At 38.9% G+C, this 24,670-nt stretch overlaps 1 protein-coding gene across 2 annotated transcripts in view; it reads right to left on the reverse strand.

Moving 5' to 3' along the window:
* Window positions 1-18,245, reverse strand: part of LOC137147563 (septin-2) — a 59,149-nt gene extending 40,904 nt beyond the window's left edge. Inside the window, exons 1-5 of one of the 2 annotated variants that reach the window (XM_067539867.1) lie at window positions 17,870-18,245; window positions 8,452-8,503; window positions 7,314-7,413; window positions 5,048-5,134; window positions 3,887-4,010 (exon numbers count right to left, since the gene is read on the reverse strand). In XM_067539867.1, the coding sequence (XP_067395968.1) occupies window positions 3,887-4,010; window positions 5,048-5,134; window positions 7,314-7,413; window positions 8,452-8,478 (338 nt within the window). In that variant the 5' untranslated portion in view covers window positions 8,479-8,503; window positions 17,870-18,245. Of the gene's footprint in view, window positions 1-3,886; window positions 4,011-5,047; window positions 5,135-7,313; window positions 7,414-8,451; window positions 8,504-9,345; window positions 9,367-17,869 lie in introns of those variants that run through there. The other variant, XM_067539868.1, reaches the window with a different exon arrangement.
* Between the last annotated feature and the right edge of the window lie 6,425 nt (window positions 18,246-24,670).

Here is a 24,670-nt window from a genome sequence, read left to right on the forward strand (position 1 = left end):
GAGCAACCTTAAGCGTAAGTGGTGCTTCCAACTTCGCCTATAATAGTTTATAAAGTGACAGTAGATGTCATAAGCATAAATAATATGCATTATAGATGGTTAAAAGGACTTCAGCAGAAGGTGCTACACATAAGTCAAGTTGATAAGCACCAATTGGACTAAATCTATAATAATCAATCATTTATTAAAATATATTCATGCTTTATAAATGTAGCCTTCATAAAAAGTGCCACCAAATCCTCTTCATATTCCTTACAAAAATCCCATCTGTCCTCTATGATGAGGGCTGCTACATATTTCCTCCACCTCTCCAGTACACTTATGCATAGCAGATTTGTTGTGCATTCCTGACCTTCCATCACACAAAGACCAACATTGTTATCCAGGGATATGCCTCAATCAAGCTGCAGCAGCAATGACAGTGCCACACTCCAGAACCAAAATGGTCACTCACACACACACCAGATTTAAATTAGACTAAAAGAATGCCACTCTACTTGAGCTCCCATCTCCTCTTATAGTGGTTTTAAAAAGCTCTGCATATAACACTAACATGCAAATTTTAGAAACTTTATAGAAGTGGGAGAATATCTTCTTATTCATTTCCCCACTTCCTAGTGCTCACAGGCTGCTTCTGACTGCCTCCTCCCATCTCTCACTAATTGTCATTGCTCCTCCTAGGATGGGAAATACACATAACACGTCCCTGTCTTGCCCCTTGAAATACAAACGTTTGAACTTGGCCCTTTAGTGAATCCAATGGCAGAAAATACAGGCAGTTGGGTGGGATACCTAGTCAAGAACATATATTGTATGATTGTTAGAATGCTAATATTAGCCATGTTGCAAAAATCTCATGCTACTTTGCTTATTTTCGTTGCATCCCATGCAACAATAGTACAGCCAGACAAATCCATTTAAGTATGATAAAATGGTAACAGTTACACCAGTTCAGAGGCTGCTGTTTCCACAAACCTCCTTCAGAGCAGCATCATATGCTGGCAAACTCTAACAGCACCAAATGTTAGGCCAGAGGAAACAGTGAGGATATCGTTGAGAGAAGGTAGTCAGTCATGACTGGATTCAAGTCCCAAGTCAAGACTTGGGTTTGAACTCTGTGCTAATACTGCAGTGCTAAATGGGAGGTACTACCTTTGTAGTGCCATCCTTTTGTCTGAGAGGTATAACTTAGCTACCTGCTGTCTCCATAGCTACTCCAGTGAAGACTTTGTGAAAAGACTAAGGGACATTCTGTGTGCTATGACCGCCATTACTTCTGGGCAATGTAACAAGTTTTAATGGCCAAACTGGTTGGTGAGCTATTTCTACAAAGGATACTGTTTCCTTGCATGTGTGCACAACCATTCATAAAGCTTCAGTACTTAGATAGGACAAGGTAGTCAATTTAAATTTTAAAAAAATCTATGGAGAGATGGGAGATAGGGAAAAAAATTAGAAGTGACAATTAATTGTGTAAATCTTCCAAAAGATACATAGGGGCTATTTTGCAGGAATATTGTTTCTATAGTATACTTTGAAGTCACTGCTTGTATTCCGAGAACTTACACGGAAACAGTAGTACATAATTTTTTAGTAAGTTATTCAGTTGTGTCTCAATCACCATGGGACAACCTTGCTTGTAAAGCCTGTGCCGAGAGGGGGTGAAGGGGAGTCTAAATATGTAGATCTCTAAGAAACATCTTAATAGAATAAACAAAGGACATTAGAACACAATCAACAGGAAGGTCTCATTGTAACACAATACACTGGTTTAACGGCTCTTAATTCCAGAGGAAGGAAGCTCAAGTCAACATTACTGACAACAAGCAAGAGTACACTGCAGTCCAGAAAAATACTTTACAGTTATTTAGAAGGCTCTGTTTTAATTAATTTATCATAGGCTAAGGGAAAGGAAGCTGAAGATACAATTGCCTCTACCATCACACTTCTGACCCTTCATCCAGTATATTTCCAGCTCATGTAAGAGACATGGTAAAAGACCTAATCACTCCCATTTCATAGAATCATAGAAGATTAGGGTTGGAAGGGACCTCAGGAGGTCATCTAGTCTAACCCCCTGCTCAAAGCAGGACCAACCCCAACTAAATCATCCCAGCCAGGAATTTGTCAAGCTGGGCCTTAGAGATTAAGAATGGAGATTCCACCACCTCCCTAAGTAACCCATTCCAATGCTTCACCACCCTCCTAGTGAAATAGCTTTTCCCAATATCCAACCTAACACTCCCCTATTGCAATTTGAGACCACTGATCCTTGTTCTGTCAGCTGTCACCACTAAGAACAGCCTAGTTCCATCTTCCTTGGAACTCCCCTTCAGGTAGTTGAAGGCCAGTATCAAATCCCCCCCTTACTCTTCTGCAGACTAAACAAGCCCAGTCCCCTCAATCTCTCCTCCTATACTGTGCTCTCCAGCTCCCTAATAATTTTTGTTGCTTTCTGTTGGACTCTCTCCAATTTGTCCACATCATTTCTGTAGTGGGGGGGAATCAAAACTGGACATTTCAGAATAGTCTTCTTGCAAAGCACTCCATAGACAGGAAAAAATACACCAGTTTGCCAACTATATTCTTTACCATTATCTCAATTTTGTCAGATGTATACTGCCATGAGATTTTTTAATGTGGTGTTTGTTAATTGTAGTTATATCAGCTGTTAATCATAAAAATCAAGCTTTTGTAAAGGAGACCATTTATTTACAGTGGCATAATCTGTAATAAATAAATCATCTGTTTATTTTGTGTTTCTTTTCTCCATACAATACTGCTTCATTGGGATTTTTTTTCTGATTTAAGAGGAAATATTACAATAAAAATGAATAGCTGAGAGAAATGCATTTTACCAGGTGTTGTTAGACTCCAATTGTATTGGATGTACAAATCACCCAGACTTCCCAGTTGGCAGGCCTCTCACCAGTGCATGTATATTGCATCTTCATTTAAAACCCAGCTACCACATAGGTAGTTTTTCTTATTTAAAAATAGTATGGAGATATGCATTTTCATTAAGAAAGGAAGGATAAATCTGAATTAGCAACCTATATAGAAAGACTTACTTCACTACAAAATGACTGTAAAGACATCCTAAAGATGAATATATATGTATAATTCCAACCAACTTAATCTAAAGTTACATCAGGAAAGAATTTGGTCCATAATTCAGAGATTTTTTAAATCTATTATGGGGTGGTTTTGCCATGGAGAAGAAGGAAATAAAGAATTAAGGATGTGATGAATATTCTACTCCAATTTTATTTGTACATGAATCCAGTGTTATTGAAGTTATTTGGGTAAATAAGAATCCAAAACTAAGCTAAATGCTGATTAATGAAACCAGTTTACACCACATGGCTACAGCACCCTTCCAGCACTTCTCTCAATACAAGGAGCCCTTGACCCTCCCTCTACAACTTCCCCACATTTGTCATCTTTCTCTGACCACCAGTCTTCAGCACCTTTCCCCCTGCCCCCCTTCATTCCCACACAATTCAGAGTCTGTATTTGCCAAACATCAGAGAAACTATTTGGAAGGAGGTTACTATAAAAAAGAATAAAAACATGAGAACTTTAGGGACTATTTTTTGTAAGCATTTTCTTTCCAAATAAAAATGGACAGGGGTAGGAAGACACTCTCTACTGTGATCCCAAGATAACAATATATTGCTATTTAAAAAAAAAAAAAAGATTGCTTCCCCTTTGAATGTCACAAAATACAAGAATACACACTGTTTTCCAAAGACCACTCCCATCCACTGAATCACCAAGGTACATATAAAAAGGAGAGAACAAAACAGTAGGATTAATATATACATATACCATTTTAAGCAGAGATAGATTTAAAAATTCATCCTGGAGGTTAAAACAGACATACCAGTCCTGGCTGTTAATGGCATCTCCATATCCTGGTGTGTCAACTACTGTTAAACGGAGTTTCACCCCTCGCTCCTCAATCTCTACTGTAGAAGCTTCAATTTGGACTGTTCTCTCTATTTTCTCTATAATAAAATAATATTTTAAACATTAGTATTTCTCTTGTCCAACTCCACAGATAGCCACATACCAGATAGGTTACAATACACTTTAAATCAGTTACACCTCGACCATTATGTAATGCAGAATCCTTCAGAAAAACATGCCAGATAAACTAATAAAAATGTAAAACACAATCTCGGATTAACTGAAATATTCAGCATATAATGAGTTGAGAAACAGTGGTATGCCATATAAAACAATGCTGTGATGATAATTTTTAATGTATTATTTTTACAACTTTCAGAAGTGTGCTAAGTTCTTTACAGACAGGGAGTTCCTTGTCCTAAAGTGTCTAAAATCTAGATTGTAGACATGACAACTGCAAGGTAAACAACTGGAGGAAGCAGAGGTTACAGTAGAATCACAAAGCCAGTTTACTTGTTGAAGAAACAGCAGAAGTGAGTTTGTAGGAAGGAAACATCTAACCTTAAGTTATGAGAATAGTGTGGCTTACCCAACAGTGATTGGGAGTGCTGTTCCGTGCATCAGTGGCAGGGAATTAAAATGAAGGGGGCTTCACAGCTGAAATCGTTGTCAGATTGGAGGAACAGTGGTGGAGAGAATGTGAAAGGAAACACGGATGGAGGTATAGATGCTGGAACTACAAGTTCAGGGGGTGCTACCACACCCCCTGGCTTGAAGTGGTTTCCATTATATATAGGGTTTACACCAGTGGTCCCCAAACTATAGGGGGCATGAAGGAGCATCCAGGGGGTGCAGCGGGGCCCGGGCCAGCCCCCACGAGGGGGCAGGGCAGGAGCGCCACCCAGTCCCACTCTGCCCATGCCAGCTCTGCTCCCAGATGCAGCTCAGCCCCAGGCCCAAGGGTGGGGCATGGACACATTCTATTACTGGGGGGATCTCAAGGGGAAAAGTTTGGGAGCCACTGGTTTACAGTTTGATTCAATGGCTCTCAGCACCCCCACTAAAAAATTGTTCCTGCACTCCTCATTGGAGGTGTGTGCTTAGAGCCTTAAAGTAAGAACACAGTCAAATTTACCTGCAGCTCCAGGAATGTAACGTTCTGGATAAAGATCAGTCAGGAATAAACTGTTAATTAAAGTGGATTTTCCCAAGCCAGATTCACCTGCAAACAAAATCATTCAAGTAATTAAATACATTCATCTTCCTCAGCAGCCTTCCTGTAACCCCACCACTACAAGCCTATGTAGTGGGGTGAAAATAATTTCTTCAATCAGGGTCCACCTTCACTTTTAAAATAAAGACATTAAAGACTCTGCTAAGCAAAGCTAAAGAGAACAGAAAACACAAATCTTTGGTGTTTCCATACATATATGTTGCATGAAAATTCTAAGTGTAATTTATTAGATTTAACAATGTAACCGAAAAGATCACAACTGCAATGATCATATATATACAAATACCCACTTTACATCACAGCACTTCCAAGTCTTGAATTAAACAGCTGCAAAGTATCCCAAAGTATTCAAACCTTTTCTCTTCAACTTATGAAATCAGAAACCGTAACATTCCAGTTCACATTGAGGTTTTCTTAAGCTAGAAATGCAAATCAGAACTTTATGTTTTAAACACTTTCTGCATTTCAGTGTAGACACTACATTATGCTGATGGGAGTAGTTCTTCCATCATCTTAGTTAATCCACCTCCCAGAGAGGGGGGAGGTAGGTTGATGGAAGAATAATTCTGTCATCCTAGCACTGTCTACATGGAGGATTAGCTTGGCTTAACTATACCACTTGGGGAAGGAGGGGAAATTTTTCACACCCTTGAGCAACATAGCTATATCAACCTAACATTTTAGTGTAGAACAGGCCCAGGTTAAGCACAACTGAAAACCAAGTTAAGCATCCTTACATTCAGACTCCATATGTTCTACGTACCAAGAACTAAAGAAAGCAATAGAGAATCTTTGAATCTTCACCTGGAAAATTTTATAATTTTAAAAAACTTTACTATCACTTGAACTTACCTGAAACTTCCTAAAACTAGCATGTGGACTTTACAAGTTCATTTTTGCTACATAAATTGTTTCAAGAAGCTACTTTTGCTAAGTGATCTGTAATAGTCATTTATATTATATGCCAGTAAACATTTAACATTTAAGAAAAAGAAAACCCTAACATACACTGTCTGAGTTACTGTTGATGCTACTAACCTAGTCTTAGATGGGCAAATCTTGTATTTGCCATAAAGAACGACAAGACATAAGTTCTACAGTGATCAACCACAGCAAGCAGAAGACAACTGCTGAACTAATTTCTTGTACAATCTTTGGTCAATGCTACAGCTTGTCAGCACACAAACCTAGGCTGTTTAAGAGGTTACATATGGTACTTTGTGATAAAGATGTGATTTTCTTTCTGCTATTCATTTCTCAATAATACATAACATTAAGGCAAATATCTCAAAAAGCCTCTTGACAAAAGGGTTTTATAAAAGCAATTGTAGGGTTTTTGCTTAACTAAAAGGTGAAAATATCAATATAACTCAACAAGCCATTTTAAAATTACTTTGCATTTAAAGTTCCTTCCATTCAGACACCACCATTTTCATATGGGGAAATTTAATCACAGACATTACCGTTAACGTCACACAGTGAGTCAGGGCGGAGGCAATAGAAGAGCTAGGAATAGAATCCATTTCAACATTGAGACATCACTGTGCACGCACATCCCCATTTTCAGATGGGGAAACGAGTCAAAGAGCGGTTAAGTGAACTGCCTCTAACGTCAAACAATGAGTTGGGGATAGAAACAGCAGAAGAACCAGGAATATAAACCTGAACTCTTGGCTCTCGGCCACGCTCTAACCACTACAGAATGCTCCCTCTCAAACAACTTCACAAAATAAGCAGGTTTTAATTTGATAGAATACACTAGTTTAAGTTTTGGTTCTTCAGTATATCAAAGACAATAGCTAATTAAGAACAGGTGTCTCCTTAAAGCTTGTCTAAATGAACAGTTAGTGTGCAGCAAGCTGGAGTGTAAGTCCACCCCACATTGTCCTGCCATACGCTAAGTGTCTGTGTGGACCCTGCTGACTGACACTAGCAGTTCCTTAGTGCGCTTTGATCTACGCTGCTTTGAAACAGGAATAAATCAAAGCACACCAAGGAACTGCTAGTGCAAGTCAACAGGGTCCACATGGCCACTTAATGAATGGCAAGCTAGCTGTGAAGTAGATTTACACCTCAACTTGCCACAAACTAGATGTTCCTGCTGACAAGCCTTTAATGTGCAAGACAAAATATTTTAACACTCAAGCAATTAAAGAAAACCACCTACCAACCACCATTAAAGTGAATTCAAAGCCCTTCTTTACAGACTTCCTGTGGACCTGATTGGGCAGATTAGCAAATCCCACATAGCCTGCTGAGTCAGAAAACTGGAAAGAAAAACAAAGATAAATAAAAATGAAGAAACAATACAGCTGAAATGAAGTGCATGTGATTCTACATCACACAGAGTACATATGTACATAAATTGCATGAAGAAAGATCGAGAATCAACCAGTTATCTGTCAGCATAGCAAAGTAGACCTTGGAACAATCCCTTCTTCCCCAAGCAGTCTTTGAGAGAAGTAAAGATTTCATAGAACATTCTTGAGCAAGAGAATTTCCTTGCGCAACATGGGCTGTACGTCCACAAGAAAACACTGCCATTAACACAAGACCCTGTTTGTGACTGTAAATGGGCCAGCCTGCCCTCCAACACCCACTGCTGGCCAAGCATGACTCTGCTAAGGCCTGCTTCAGTGTCCCCTTCACTCAGGGCCATTTTAAAAACCCAGTGTGTCCTGATATTCAAAATATTCCCCTTCAGGAGTCCAGTTTATTAGGTCTTTGATTTATTTGTTCAAGTAGACCTCAAATCTACAACATCTTCATCCTAGTTTCAGCTGACCCCAGTCCTTCTTTCCTAAGAATCTGTCCCCCCTTTAAAGTTCATTTCTTTCACCCCAATTCCAAACTGTGAGCTTACTGGTAACAACATATTTTTGTTCAAGACAGACACAGGAGTTTAACATGAAAGATAGATTTTTAATAGAATGATACACTGAAAATACTCCTGAACTAAAATTACTCGCCAAAGGGCAGTTATTTTACTTGACCCTTTTACAATTCACCCAGACTAGAAAATCTTAAATTATAACTTCTACCCAATTAAGAATTTTCCATGAAGTAGAGATATCAATCTCTGTGCATAAATACAAGTATATCAAATAAAGGAAGTCTGGCTAACCTGTTGAAACTATATTACTAGAATTACATACAAGTTCATTTTTCAGTAAGTCTTGTTTAAGAAATATATTTGAAGCAATAAATTTAGTCGGAATGTTTGACTACTTCAGTGAAATCATGAGTATTTTCAAAAGTTCAAAAGAATTATATACCACATTTCTATTATGCAAACATCTCTTTACCTTCACTTTTTCACCTGACTGAGACATGTTTCGTCACTGCAAGTTTCAAGACCTAGAAAAAAAGACCTCTGTTAGTAGTGCTATAGATTAGATTCATCACAAGTTTAAACACATGACCAAGAGTGGATAACTATCACATCTTTATTGGAATATGCCAAAGGGAAATGAATATGGCTGTCGTCAACATACGGGGAGCAGTCTAGTAATGAATTATTCCGCATTTAATTCTGTAGACTTAGTGATTTAGTAGCTGTACTCAGAATAATTCAGTTTACCAACTGAAGCTGTTCAAATAATAGGATTAAAGTAGTTATCACAAAACAAAATCCTTCACTAATAATTATGAATAAACAATTGTAAATTCAGATTTTAACATACTAATTTTTAAACCTAGTTTATTAGAACTCCATATCCTTACATTAAGCTCTGACTTTTGCTTCTTTAAGTACGGGACAGATGTATCTTACTGAAGTGGAGTATGTACAGTACCACTAATGTAATTAAACAATTTTTAGTTTGCTTTGGTTCAACAGTTCGCTAATAAAAACCTGACACTCCCATACACTTTCCCTCCTTACCACATAATGCATCATTTCCTCCCCTTATTCCTCTCTCTTTTTTTAACCTTTCTCATAGCTGAAAAATGCCTTCCCTCCCTGGAAGAGGTAATTTACATGCAGTCAAATGGATTTTAATGAATCTTTCATTAAAAAATCCCCAAACTTCTCATCTGACAGCACATATGAGAAGTTTCTCCAGAAAACCAAAATACCCACCGACTTTGGGGGTGATAGTTAGAAATGACTGAAAATAGTATTCTGCTTGTAAATGTCATCTCTAAACATTAACACCATACTGAATATGGGAGAAATCTGGCATGCGGCTAATACCCACTGGAAATGAAAATTAACCACAAAGTTAATGCGTATTTCAAAAGTATTTGGATTTCCACTCCAGCTAGTCATCTGGGAGAGCTATATATTTTGGTAGCCTCACGCATCTCCACATTTGAAAAATACTAGCTGTACTATTTAGATCAGGGGTTCCCAAACCATAGCCCATGGGCCAAAAGTAGCCTGTGGGGTCTTTCGAAGTGGCCCACCACTCCCCTCCTGCTGACTGCAGAAGGGAGCTGCTGCCTAAGGACCCAGGCAGAGCGCACTGCAGTGGGGCTACAAGACAGGTGCAGGCTCCTTGCTGCAGCCAAGGGGACCAGAGATCTGCGCTCCCCCTGGCTGTAGCAGAGAACAAAGTACTTTGCCTGGGTCCCACTGATCTCCCCTCCCCCTGGCTGCAGAAGAGAGCCACTGCCTAGGAACCCAAGTGGAACGCAGGGGGCTACAGGATGCATGCGGTTTCCCTGGAGGAGGTCCTTGCTGAACTCCTGTCTGGCTGAAGTGGGGGGTGGGGTGGGGGGGGAGGAGGAGGAAGGAGCTGCTGGTGGAAACTGGCGGCCCTACAGAGTTGTAAAAATGATATCTGTGGCCCTCGAGCCAAAAAGGTTGGGAACCACTGATATAGATTAATGGTTCATTTTATTCAGAAAAGCTACATAACACTAAAAGGAAATGGAGAGGGCGAAGGAATACTTCACAGCTTGACTTGTTGACAACACAGCTCTTGGCCGAGAAAGGGGGGAAGTGACCTATACAGACACCTGTGCACTCAGAAAACAGATGCTTCCCTGTTGCTTAGTAGTAGCCACTGTAGCCAGCTGGATGTGACACAAGTCATTAAATGCAACTGCTCAGCCAAATCCTAGCATAAATTCTTGGACATTTAGCTCTGTAAATACAAAGCAGGCAAACCCCAGGTTAACAGTAATTGCAACTTGGGAGTTTAGAGGAAAATGTTTCAAATCCCCTGCTGACTGTACAGACTACAGCTAGCCCGCAAGCAAGGTCACGTCAGCATCTTCCCTCCTCCCCCAATTTCCTTATATATCCAGATCCTTTGTCTGGCATAGCCATTGGCTAAGAAATATTAGTCTTGTTTCTATGACTAAGTGTCACTAACTAGGTACTCCCAGAAGTGTATTTCCAAGTTGTGTTAAATATGATTTTGTAACAGTGGAATTTGTTATGACCTAACACAGTAGGTTTGGGTCTCCAGACAGCCAGCAAATATTATGGATCTGCAAAGATGGCTTAGATAAAGATTTCATTCCCTAGTCACAACTTAACCTATGAATGAAACTAAATGTTTGCCTAAGTTTTGTTTCTATATTTGGAAACTTCTGTTGTCACCCTTCCCTAGAAATTACCAACATAATTCATAATTAAATAGCACTAGAACACCTTGGTTATAAGTGATATTTTAGTACTAGCCAAAATTACTAGGTTGGAAAATAAATTAACCAAAATTATTAAGCTCCACTGCATGTCTACATCTGGCTCACAGAAATTAGCCCATGGCCTCTCTCAGAACAAGGTTTACAATACATAGTAATCTTCCTAAAGAACAGAGCACACTGGTGTTTTTCTTTTCTTGCCTTTCCCTAACCATCTGCAACTGTAACTCTCAACAGGGAGTCTGGATGTCTCCAGGGATTGGTAACAGGCTAGTGAGCAGTTTGCTTGTCAGTTCAAACCCAACCTAACTTTGTAGTGACTGAAAGGCCCAGGAAGAGTGAGACTATGTGAAATGATTTGGTGTTCTCAGTTCACTTCTTAGGGACCAAACAGCCATATCTCAAAAGATAGCTTAATAGCAATTTAAGCAGAGAAGTCAGGGCTGAACAGGAATGGAGACTGAACACCTTCCACCCCTCCATTCTTGAAATGATCTCTCCAGATAACAACAGACACTGAGGCGTATGATCTACCTGCTGCATATTTAAAAAAAGTCTCCAGGACAGTTGAATAGGCAGCACCTCTCACCAGCCACCAGCACTAACATTCACTTAATATAACTTTTTAAGTTTTAATCTGGGGATACCTGTTTCAATCACTGAAGTTCATAACAGTACATTGTATACTTCTGAGTGAATATTCCTATAGCCTACAATTTTTTGTTCTCATTTATACTGAGAAAAATTCCTGTAAACACAGTTTTTCAAAAGAAGCACTGCAGTTCGGAAGCAAAGCCACCTTAGCTATTCAAATTATTGATATGTTGTACTTTCCATTAGACCGTATTATAACTAACATTTGCCATACATCCTACTCTATCCAAAAGATCATAATATCCAAGGTTGTGAGATAAGAAAACTGGATGTTATCAACAGTTGCTAACAGTCACTGTAACACTAGTATCTACTTAGTTACTTTGTCTAGCACTTTGCTACCTAGCATATGAAAGGAGCAATAGTAAAACAAGTTCTATTCCTTATCACATGTGTAATTCTTCAACAATAGTTTATAATTGTTTATAGTATTCAACCCAAGATGAACACTTTTGCAATGAAGAATGTTTCAAGAACAATTTGTGTTCCATTTATAAACCAATGAATCAATGGCTTTAAAAAAGCTTGTCAACACCAAGTGATTTAAAAGAATCCCTTAATAACTTAACAAAATACCCAAAAGCAAACAACTTTAATATGTTGGTCATTCAAAACAAGTTAATTTTAAAGACTCCAAATCTTCTTTCCATATGACCTAAAATTAAAATCAACTTAAAGCAAGTGCAAGGTACTTATACTGTAAAGAGATACTAATACTTCATGAAAACTTTTGATCAATTTTCAGTTTAGATGCAATCCTGAAAATGCAGTATACAGTATATATATTTCTTCTCTTATTCTTTTATTAATACTTGTATTTGCATGAAGACAGGGTGGTATTATGAACATCACAATCTTAAGAAAATCACAATTTATTTCATTGCAAGTATTTCATCAACAGCAAATCTGCAAGCATGCTTGAATGTTGTAACAAGGCTAAAGGTCAAGTGACTTCAACACCCTCTGAAATGCATTGTCCTGTTTGTAAGAAAGAGTTTAGAGGCTGGAATTAAAGTCAAACTTTATATTAGGTGGATACCAACAACCAGGTTAGAATTCTCCATTTGTATCTAGAACTCTAATGCCATTTGATAATTAAATGGCAGATATTTAATGAATTAAAGAGGACATGATGCCATTGAGGTATTGTCTAGAAAGGCATTTAAAAGATTACTTTACCAATATTAAAAAAATTAACTCCAGGCATATTTCTAGGAAATTATTACTCTACAATGGTTAAAGTAATTTCAGCTTTTGACCTTGTGGTTCATAACATTGCCTGAATGATATGGTCATCTAGAAATTCATTCAATCCAATAACTCAATTAACTGAACATTAGTAGTCTTTCAAAAATATTACTGGTCCCTTTGCTGCATTACTACAAAGCAAAACTAGAAAGAAACAAGTTTAAAATTGTTTGAATGTTGATAACTTAATAGTAACGAAAACTAGAGAGAAGAATGGAGTAGGAGAAAGTCTCTTACGTTCCTTTACAGCACCAAATCACCAGTAATACTGAAGCACTGTGTGAGAGTAGATTAGTGGTAAAGATGGGACAGACTATAGTAAATAGTAATTACTAACATCAGCGATTCATCTGAGTCACACAATAAAAAGATGACGAAAAGAAATCAGTTTGACCAGGTGGGAAACCATGTCACATATTGAAACACTACAGTATGAACTTTCACCAACGCTTGTTAATAAAATTAGTGAAAACAATTTTAATTCAAAGCAAACAGATCATATTATGGAGAAGACATACAAAGACCCATCTCAAGTGCCAGAATGCAAGCAAAGCAACATGTATAAAATGCTTCACAGAATGAAGGAAATTATAAAGGTAAGTACTGTACTACACCTGAATTAATAAGACACATTAAACAGTCTAATTCCCACTTTTACATTTTTACACTTCTAGTACAACTGAAATTTAATACAATTGATTTTCATGTACAAGGTTTCATTTTACAAAAGCAAGATGGCCTTTTGAAAGTAATTTTCTCTGTGCGTATGCATACTGAGCTATATATTACATAAACAAATGTGCTTTAGCTCAGCAAGTAGGATTTCTGAACTGCATGTACTGTACTAACACATATTTCCGATCTCACAGGAGTCTCATCTTAAACAATTCTCTGTGCTAGAGTCCAAGGACCAGACAAATACCAATTTCAGTTACAGCCTGTACTTATGCAAACACAGACCACACAAACATATCACCCTACCATCTTCTACCAAGAAAAAACCCATCCAGTGAGGCATGGAGGAAGGAAACCAGGTCATTTCCTTTGTTCCTTTCAGGATGCAAAAAGTAAACGGTTAGCAATAGGCAGTATAGGATTTGCCTAATGGTAACTAGAAAAAGAAAATGCTATGGAAAATTTACAAGGAACACTTCAATACAGGGTTTTAAATAACAACTCTTGAATGACAGCAATAATCAACTCTTTAAACAGATCCAGGAGACTGCCCAAGGATTCCTCTTTTCTGAAATCAATACATAAAAATATTTGAGGTCCCTTTGGTAATTTCAGAAGGAACCATAGAAAAAGTGAAAACTGTGGTAAGGTTGTGTGTGCTGGAATTAGTCTTATAAGCACTATGTGATTACATATGCTCCCAGTCTTCAAGAGTGTGAATCGCCAATAAGAACAGTTGAACTAAATACTGCAGAATGATTTCTCCGTTATCATAATGGCCTGTGACAAAGTCCAATCCAGCTACTGAAGCATGGCATGAGGAAGACTAACTTAAAACAGTTTAGAATACCTCTTGCATACCACAAAATAGAGGAGTTTGGTGTAGAAGAGAAGGATTACATTTTTCTCCAGACATACTCTAAGATGGGTAGAGTGAGGGACTACCAAAGTACATTGCAATTAATTGTAGGCCATTCCTAGTAAGGGGAAGCAATAATTACCTCCATATCAACAGGCTGACTATGCTGCTGATTTCTTCAGAACAGAAATCACTGTCACTGATTGAAAAATGTTATTTTACATGTCTCTGGCTCAGAGTAATGCAGAGGTGCATTAACATCCTTCTCTCAGGAAACTAAGCAAGTCACTTCCACCAACCTAGAATGTAGGGATTTAACTCGTTTCCAACAACAAACCTGCTACTGCTACAGCATTGGCAGGCCATGACAAAATAAATTAACAGTATCAAACATTTAATACCTTGTATTCAGAGTATCGGTCTTTTTGGCGAAATTTAATTACTTCTATTATTTAATCCAAGAAATGAAATGTCCTTAAATTTACTTTCTCTATGATAAAAAGGCTTATGTACATGCACACACACCCATTTTAGATGCAGACCAGTTTAAATAAAATATCAATTAATTCAAGATCTCAGAGGTACTGTACTATAAGAAAATAAGGAAAGATGAGCAAAATAGGATAAAGAGTTTTAAAAACTCATTGATATAATTTATAAATATAATATGTACTTACTGTAATTCAATATATAATGCCTCACTGCTGTTCTATTCCCTTATCTTTTGTACATATCAACCTCATTACTTAAGAAATTTGTAAGTCAACAATTCTATTTATCTTTAATACAAATTTAGTGACTAAAAAGATGTGTATATCTTTAAACATCAGTGACTTGGAAAAGTTAATGAAAAAGGCTTATTATATGTTTTTTGACTATTCAATTGGCAGATATAATTAAAGTACATCTTAGAGGGTGCATATTTGTTCAGGAACCTTTAAACCTATTTCACCAACTTATTTTTAGTAGTGAAATAAATTTTCCTTCCCCAGACACAATCTAAAAGACAGAGCACTGTAAACTGCCTTCCTTCACTTGGGCATAAATCACACCACGCTCTCCTGCAATGCCACACTTCCAGTGCTACATTACAAAATATTGGTGAAAAGTTGACTTGGGGTTGGCATCTTTCCACAGAACCAAAGAAGTGCTTAGTTCTCTCCTTTTCTTTCTGCTGGTGAGAATTCCATTATATCACATTATGAAATATATTGTACTCTCAGTGTGAAGATCTCAAAGTTAAAAGTTAAGCAGTTTTATGTACAAGGGCTAATTTTTTTTAAATAATTTCAGATCAATGAAGAACACTAAACTCCCCTAAAAAATAGTATTCTAAATTACAACCACCAGAAAGTTTAAAATTAACAGAAAATTTAAGTTTTAACAGACTGTATTGTTACTGTAGCATTTACATTGATTATGGATACCAGAAAACAATCTTGGCCTGGGCTACACTAAAATAGTATGGGTCTGATCCTACCAATACTTATTACTGGCCATACCACTTATACAACTAGCCATTTCACTGAAGCCAACAATATTACTTGCAGTAATAAGTTCCATACCTGACAGTAAACATTTCCACTACCAAGACCCATTCATTTATATAGTTAGTATTTAGCACTTTCTCCATATGGTTTTAAGTCTAATAATTTAAATTTATTTATTTATTTTAAATTATTTAAAATTTATTTATTTAAAAATGTATTTAAAATGTATTAAATTTATTTAAATTTAAATCTAAAAATTTAAGGCTTTGATTTTAGAACTGCATGTATAAATAATGAATGAACAAATCTAAAGTTCTGACTCTACTCACTTTTTTTTAAACTTTAAATCCAGCTTTATTTTCTCCTAATATTAGTACAGCACCAACAGTACTCTAGACACTTTCTTGCCATCATTTCAAAATAAAGCGTCCAAAAAAAAAAAAGTCTAATAGAGCTGGTTATCTAATTCAAAGACCTAACGCATATTACTCATGTAATAATCACGTGTTTCCTTCCTAAGCAAGCAACTACTGGTAACATTTTCAAAGAGTTACTGTATTATGAAAATATATCTTAAACAGTCGTGTAGAAGTTAGATCACCCACTTGTCAAAGGCAAATAATTTTTTGATGGAAAAAATGAATTAAATTGTATTCATTATAAGTCATCATAATACAAGGCAGGTGAGCAGATACAGTGCCTGAGCACATAAAGGTTAGTGACAATTTTGCAAAACAGTTTTAAAAGTGCAAAAAAAAAAAAAAAAGAGCCAAAACTGTATTGGGTTATTCCATGCAAGAGAGCCTACCTAAAATATAATATAAAGTCACAAAATAAACATGGTATGAAAAGAATAGCAAAATATTAATTTAAGTGCCATGATACTGTTTAGATTATTTTTCAGCATGTAAGAGGCAACCTATAAAATAACTTTAAAAAACATGTATCATCAGCTACCAAATCAAGTACAGTAGAACCTCAGAGTTACAAACACCTCAGGAATAGAGGCTGTTCGGATCTCTGAAATGTTCGTAACGCTGAACAAAATGTTATGGTTATTCTTTCAAAAGTTTACAACTGAATATCGACTTAATACAGCTTTGAAACTTTACTGTGCAGAAGAAATATGCTGTTTTTAACCATCTTAATTTAAATAAAACAAGCATTGAAACAGTTTCCTTACCTTGTCAAATCTTTTATTTAAACTTTCCCTTTTTCTAATAGTCTACACTTAACACAGTAGTGTACAGTATTTGTTCGGGGGGGGGGGGAGGGGGGGGGTGTTGGTCTCTGCTGCTGCCTGATTGCATACTTCCGGTTCCAAATGAGCTTTGTGGTTGACTGGTCAATTCTACTGTACTCTGTCTTATTGTCCAGCTGTGGGATCTGCATTTCAATTTCCATGACCCCATTTTCCCTTGTTCCTAAACTCAGATTATGCTTGGTGCTGCAATTCTGAAAGCATTTGAGGAATGCCACATGGATTTGGAACTTCCTGGCTCCATCCACACCCAGCACTTCTGATTAAACTATGTAGTGCAGAGCCCAGCAGCAAAGATGTGCTTTAGTCCCCTTCTAAAAAGAGCTACCTCTTCCTTTTTTTAAAAAAAAGTATGTTGTGAATCTGTAAAATTGTCTTCAATAAACAGTTTACAAAAGACGTCCTGCCCTTTTGTATGTTCCACTCAGACACACTCCTTCCCCCAGGAGCCTCCAAAGCGCTTTGGTTTTGTGACATTACAAAGAATTAAATCCTAGCTGCCTCTCACAGTCAGTGTGCTAACCACTGCCCCAGACCCCAGACAGGCTGGGAGCTGTGGGGAGTGGGAGGGAGAGAGGAAGACAAGGAATGGTTACTGGACAGGGTCTTTACTAGCTTCAGGCTCTCCCACCCGCTTCCCAGAGAATCAGAGGGGGAAAGCGAGGCTCAGTGGTGGAAGGAGACTGGCTAATGCGGGGCCAGCCCGCACACCCCCACAGGGGGCCGCAGGGGAGGGGCGCACTCCTGCCGCAAGTACCCCACCAGGGAGCTGCCCGCCCAGCCTCCTAGGCACGGAAGGGGAGCGCGCTGACTCCAGCCCCGGACAGGGCGAGCAGGGCTCCGGCTGCAGCCACCCCGCTTCCGAGTGACCGGGGGGCAGCTCCGGCCGCGGCCTGCACTCGACTCGGCTCCCCTCCTTTCTGGCTCTGCCTCGCGCTTACCTGGGCCCAGCCCCCGAGCGCCTTCGTCTCCTCCGGGTCCTCCAGCTGCCAACCAGGCCGCAATCCGCACCGGAACCGCCCAGTCGCCCACTCCCTGCTCCTCCGGCATCCCATAGGGCACCGCGGCCACGCGCCTTCAGCCCTCGCGTCTCTATGGTTCTAACTGTACTGCCGCTGACGCCCGCGCGCGATCCCGGACCGGGACCGTGTCAGGGACAGCGGGGAAGCGGGTGAGAGTCTCTCTCTCCCCAAACTCGCCTCGGCAGCTTGCCTCAGAGGCAGCCTGCCTCACGGGGAGGGGCCGGCGCTCTTCAGGGGATGGCGACTGCAGCTGTAGGGGGGGCGAGAGTTGTGCCCCACGCCGCTGGGCCCAACAGCACACCTGGCGTGACACATCGTCACGCAGGCCAATGCGAGAACAGCATCATCGCTGCAGTGACGTTGTGTGACGTCAGCGCGTGATGTCATTTCTTCGTCACGCAGCGGTGATGTTAACAACTGACGGGCACTCATCACCTCGGCTTGGCAAAAGATTTTGTGCTTATCTTTCCTTTGTGTTCCAGTATCACCTAGGAGCAGCAGATGCAGACCAGGACCCTCTTGTGCTAGGCGCTGTACAAACACAACAAAAAGATACTCCCTGCCCCAAAGAATTTATAGTCTAAGGCCCTGACTGAAACCCAGTAAGCGCATGTCTGCGCTACAAAATGCAAATGTGCTTTAACCACATTGTAGCTAGGTTTCTCAGTACTCTTGACTTTGTAGCAGAGCAGGTCAAAATTTTTCAAATTGAATTTTTTTGGGGGGGGTGGGGAGGGTCAAAAAGTGGCCTTTCCAACCTTTGCAACTATTTTTTTTTTTTGTCTCATTTTCCATTGCCAAAACAAAAAATGTCTGCATCGGTGCTGGAACTAGGCATGCTGGAGGTGCTGCCACACACTCTGGCTTAAAATGGTTTCCATTATGTACATAGTTTATAGTTTGGTTAAATGGCTCTTAGCACCTCACCCCCATACAAATTGTTGCAGCACCCCTGACTGTCTGAAAATTATTTTGTTTTAATTTTTAAACATTTTTTTTTAAAACCACGTAATTAAGTTGACTCAAAAGCTAATTAGAAAGAAAATCTTATTTCAGAAATGGAAAGTTATAATTGAGCAATGAAATATTTCAATAACATATTTTTATTAGAAAAAGTACAAAATATGTTGCAAAAATTTTCCAAAAATGAAATGAAAATTACTGCAAAATGTCTGATTTTTTTCCTGTTTTTGACCAGCTCTATTTTATAGTGTTGATGGGATTGTAAAAATATGATGCTTTCATGTTTTACAATGAAGTTTCCAGCCCTTCTGGTTGTAGAGATAACCTTCAAAATGTAAACTTTTGCAGTATTGTCCTTTGGTGTCTGCATGCAGCCAGACTATTGAAACAATAGCCTTAAAAGAAGTATGAAGGTCCCCTATTCATGAGGTGTTTACTCTGCAGCCTAATTTAATTTACTGTTAAACACTAACGTTCAGAGTTTATATTGTATGGCTGACATTCAATTTTTAGAAAATACAAATAAGCCTGCAAGTTTTGACCAGAAAAAGAGTATTTGACAGATTTTTTTATCATCAGGTAGTACATGTGCCTATCTGAGTGGTACAGTGGAGCTGTTTTAAATCCAGTACTTCACCTGCATACAATACTTACAACATGCTTTAATGTTCCCGCTTTGGTTCACAACTAATACAGGGTCAGGCTCAACGTAAAGTCCAAATAATTATATTACAATCTTAACATGATGTTTACCAGATGATGCCCCTGAGACCCTATTCATGGAGCCAGTGCAGTGGATACGTGAGCCTTGGTGGCAGAACCACAGCTTGTTCTGGGAAAAGGTAAATGCCATCTCCACTGGAAAGAGGGGAGGGGGAAGTCCATGAGAAAATTTTCCTGGAATTTTCATTCCCTCTTAGCCTTCTGTGTATTGGAACAATCTGGTCCTATATTACTAATTAGTACTAGACAAACATTCAGTGGATATGGAATGTTAGTTTTATTCTCTATGGCTCCAATCCTGAAAAGACATACTCATGAGCATGGGGAGCTGGGGCACGTACTATTCTTTTCCAGAGAAGCAATAACAATGTGTTTTCCCATCAGCTGTGTGCCATCGTGTCCTATGTTGCCAAAATGACTCTGGGGGACACGCCCAATAGCCAGCACCAATCAACTCCTCGCTTGCACTTAAAGCAATAAGGGCAGGATTTTGTCCTGACTTTGCAACCTTCCAAATTATAACTTGATGGGGAATTGTAATTTCCAACTTTGTGGTCCCAGGGCACAATTCTCCTCTGCAGGATGTGACTAATTCACATTAATTTTAATTATCATTATTCATATCTTATGGGAAGAGAATTGGGTGTGCTCCTGCAGCATAATGAAAGTGTTCTGAGCTAAAAAGCTAGTGCTTCCAAATACCTAAATCCCCATAATTTAAAAGAAAAAACATTGTGGAGCTACAGAGCACTCTATTATGGTTGATTCTATTTTCAGGATCTGATAGTAGAAATCTTATTCCATTTGCAACTTACATTCATACCTCCCTTTTTCTGTTCAAAGGACAGCTTTATCTTTGTTTACAAGTTAATGTGAACTTTCTCCATTATATTTTTGGTGTCTACATCTTACATCATTTGTTTGTTTTAAACTTCCCTATTATACAATATGGTCAGGATTTTTTTTGTGGGGAGCATAATCTTTGTTATGGGAAAGGCTGAATTGATGCATATTTTCAAAACAATGTTGTCAAAAGGAAAAATAGCAGTTTTGTTATCTACTTGGAAGGTTGGCAAAATGACTAAGCACACAAAACACAGTAATCAAGTCTTTCTCTATGAGAGAATTTAATATCTCAGCACAGGATAACAATTAATAAAAAATTGGATATAGAACAAGTAAGAAACTCCAGCCTGGGGACCCTAATCCAGACATACCCCTTGATTCAGAGACCTGCCTTCTCCCGTCTGTGCTCTAGTTCCTAGCACAGCTGCCTTTATGACTTTTGCAGTATGTGTGAGCCCGAGTTATTAACTCTTCATTTGCCAAAGACCGGATAGTGCCTTTGCTGCCTGTCACTATAATCTTTACTCTTGGGAAAGCTTCACTGAAACAACTGATGCAAACTGCATCCTGAACCCTCCTCCTCATGGGTGAACTACTAGCTCCATTTTGTCAATGGTCCACTCTGAAACGCTGAGCATCCGCAACTCCCATTGACTTCAGTGGAAACAGAGTGTGCTCAGCATCATGAAGAAACACGTATCACACAGGGCCCTAGGCCCAAAATGTCACCCCTCACAGTGACAAGGTGGGAGTGGTAATATCTTTTACTGGACCAACTTCTGTTGGTGAGAGAAAGAAGCTTTTGAGCTTACTCGAAGCTCTTCTTCAATGGCTGCCTAAATCCAGTTTAAATGAAGTGACAGCCTGACTTAGGTTAAGTAACTTCAGAAAATGCACAAATCTCTTTTGCTCCACTGACTTTATATTTTGCAAGCCCAGCAATTTGGTTTCTGAGTTGTGCAAACAGTCTAGCTGTGTATCTGCACACACAAACTAATCTTGAACAATACAGTCAGGCTGAGCTCATTCCACTTCCAATATCCCCTCACCAGATTGTTTGAGTCATATTTCTCATCCAAATACCTTTTGGATTTCAGATTGCCCATGTGTACGGGCAATCCAACTCTGTGCTCTGCCGCAGCTCTCAGTGGTACCACTAGCACTAAGCAGGCTGTTTCCGTTTTTATCATCAACCCTTTTCATTATTTAGTATATTTCCTTTTTTAAATTTTTAAACAAGCATAGAGCCATGTTTTTCATGCTCCTGTGCAATATGCAACTCACACTGTGACACCAGCATAAATCAAGGAAGAATTTGCCCCATTGTATTGATGAAAGGTGCCATCATATCAACAGCAATGGAAAATGAAGTCAATTTAGCCACCATAGAGAGGGAACAGCATAAGAGGCAAGTTGTTGTGCAAGCTACCTCCATCCTCATTTACCAGTGTGCCTGCACTAGATGATCAGATTTGAGATGGATATATCACCTCTAAGGAATAAAAGGGTAGGTCAGTCTTCATGACCAATTCATTTCCTTGGGCTCTGTGTTTGGACTGTCAGCTAGGATTTCAATAAATACAAACAGGGATGGTGATATCTGTGTACTGTATCTGGACAGAGACCATTAACGCCTTTCAAACAGGCCAACATAGCCATCAAATGGTAACAATCTTCATTTACTATGTCAAGGCTGACTGTAATCTAATGACCTAGAGAGAAACATTCCTTGGCCACATAACCCTTGAGAGGCCTCCTAGCCCCCTAGAACTTCATTTTTTTTTAGTTTTCAACTCAATCATTTTAAATTACATTGAAAGCTGGCAACCATGTCACACAAAGATACTGAGCACAGTGTAGAACCCAAGAGAGCGCTAAGGTGGCTTTATACAAACTTTGTGGCTCATCAAATTCTGAGGTGGGCCAGGGACCAATCTGGCCTCCTGTGTAAATTAGAGCAGCCTTAGAGTGGCTATAATTCCCAACACTCCTGCCAAGAAGTCATTACAGCAGCCAGTAATATCTTAGCATAGAATCACTGTGACCAGTTTCCACTTTCTTCTGGCCACACCCATGTACCGGTACCTTCAATAGGATGTGGAGCCTCCATACTACCCAAAGAATCTGCCAGCTGTCCAGATATCTGAGGCTATTAGCCCTGTTGTGCTGGCAGAGGGGCAACAGAAGTTCCACAGAAGCATGCTGAATCAAGCCTCTAGTCTCTATGGGTCCCACCACCTTGTTAAAGATAAGGCTGGCAGCTATCTCCATTTTAAGCAAAGTGAGTCCTTGGGCTCCTAGCAAGCTATAAATCAGCAGGACACATTTTGAGTGGCCCTGTATTAGTCTGTTTGCATTTTGTAATAGTAGGGTTGTTTTTATAACCAATCCAATCCTGATCATGCACTCCTGCTCAGGCCACAGTCTTACTTACATCACTCCAATGAAATCCTGGGTAAGTAAGGAGTGCAAGAGAGAACCCTTTTTGCAGACTCTTTCCCCCCACTCCCATACATTAGACTATTCTTATACTCAGATTTGTTACATTTGCATGTATGTCAGTTCTGTCTATGACTAGGTCATCTGACATGAGATTATATGAACAGTCTGAAGCAGATAACTTGTTTTGTCTAGGATAAAGTCTTTCCCTCTTCTCTGTGAAGTGAAAATCCTTCTGAAGCAGAAAAATTTCCCCTCAGGACATGACTATAGTTTTTCTTGGACAGCAGGCATTCATTCAAAATATGCCCTGGAGCTAGGTGATGGGGAAACTATGTGGTTTCAGTCTGGAAGTGAACAGAAGTGAACTATTTATTTCATGCTATAACTGCCTTCTGGTTAAGGTAATTGACTATCAACTGTAAAAGATTATACATAAAATTCAAATAAATTAAAGGTTCAGTATTTACTGACAAAAGCAAGGGAATGCAGAGTGAAGTCTGTTGCGTCCTCTTAAATGTGCTCCACTGTGCCATATGATAGTCTATATCTCCCACACATCTGAATACTCCATAGTGTAATGTCAGAGAGGGTCAAATTCTGTTCTCAGGCACTGATTCAGGAAAGTACTTAAAAAAGGGCTTAAATCCATACCTATTCAGGACAGCACTTCAGCACATATTTAAGCATGTGCTTAAGTTCCATTGACACCTATGGGACTTGAACATATAATAAATGACATCCTGAATGGGGATCCTGAACTGGGTCCTCTGTTTCAGGACATCCCATGCTTAAACGAGAGCTTGATATGCTGAATGGCAGTCTTACTTACTGCTGAATCACACACTACCATGATGATGATTTTTGAGTGAATGTTGATTCTGTTCTTCCATCAAATTATTCCTAATGCCTTTTATAAAAGCCACTGGCCGACCTAAGCTTTCATTGTCTAAAATACAATTAGAGCTCTTCCTTTCATTCCAATCGTGCATTCTATCTGGAGTCAGATCTTGTCAAGTTGGAAGTAATTTATGTGTCCAAAAAAAACCCACTTTGTATCACTGATTGTTGGTTTCTGTGGGAAACAAACAATATTAAAACTGATTTTTAAAAAATGATTCAGTATGATTTTAAAAAAATAACATATTAACGGAAACATAAATTGCAATTGTGAAGCTAAATCAATCTTACACTGTTTAGCATTCTTCCCGTTAAATTAATACAGTACAGAATATATGGTCAGAACACCAGCAGCATTGACAAACACTTGAGATTAAATAAAACTGCTCTTTGTTCAGTTAGTGGAAATCTGTTTGACTTGATTTCCCATTGGGCTGTAAACCTGTTCCCCATGTGGGCAAATGTGCAGGATATGAGACTCAGTAAAGATTAATGTATCATGTCTGTAATGGCGGAATTAGCAGCAGCTGTCTTGTGTTACAGGAACTGCTCCTGGAGATACTGACCCAATACTGCAAGATGCTGAGCATCCTTAAGTATCACTGACATCAATGGGAGGAGAGTTTAGTAAGGCTGTACTAAGTACTCAGGCTGTACTAAGTACTATGTACCCAATTTAACAACACGTTCTTGAGCATGTGCTTAAATCTCATTCACTTCAATGAGACTTAAGCATGTGCTTAAAGTTAAGAATATGCTTAAGTTTTTCCTGATCTAAGGTTGCAGGAACAAGTCCTTTATCAGTCAATATATAGAAGCTTCATCAGTCAATATATAGAAGCTTCATTT

This window comes from Emydura macquarii, unplaced genomic scaffold (assembly GCF_026122565.2).
Source record: "Emydura macquarii macquarii isolate MOO-44397 ecotype Brisbane River unplaced genomic scaffold, CSIRO-AGI_Emac_v2 contig_554, whole genome shotgun sequence".
Taxonomy (NCBI): Eukaryota; Metazoa; Chordata; order Testudines; family Chelidae; genus Emydura; species Emydura macquarii.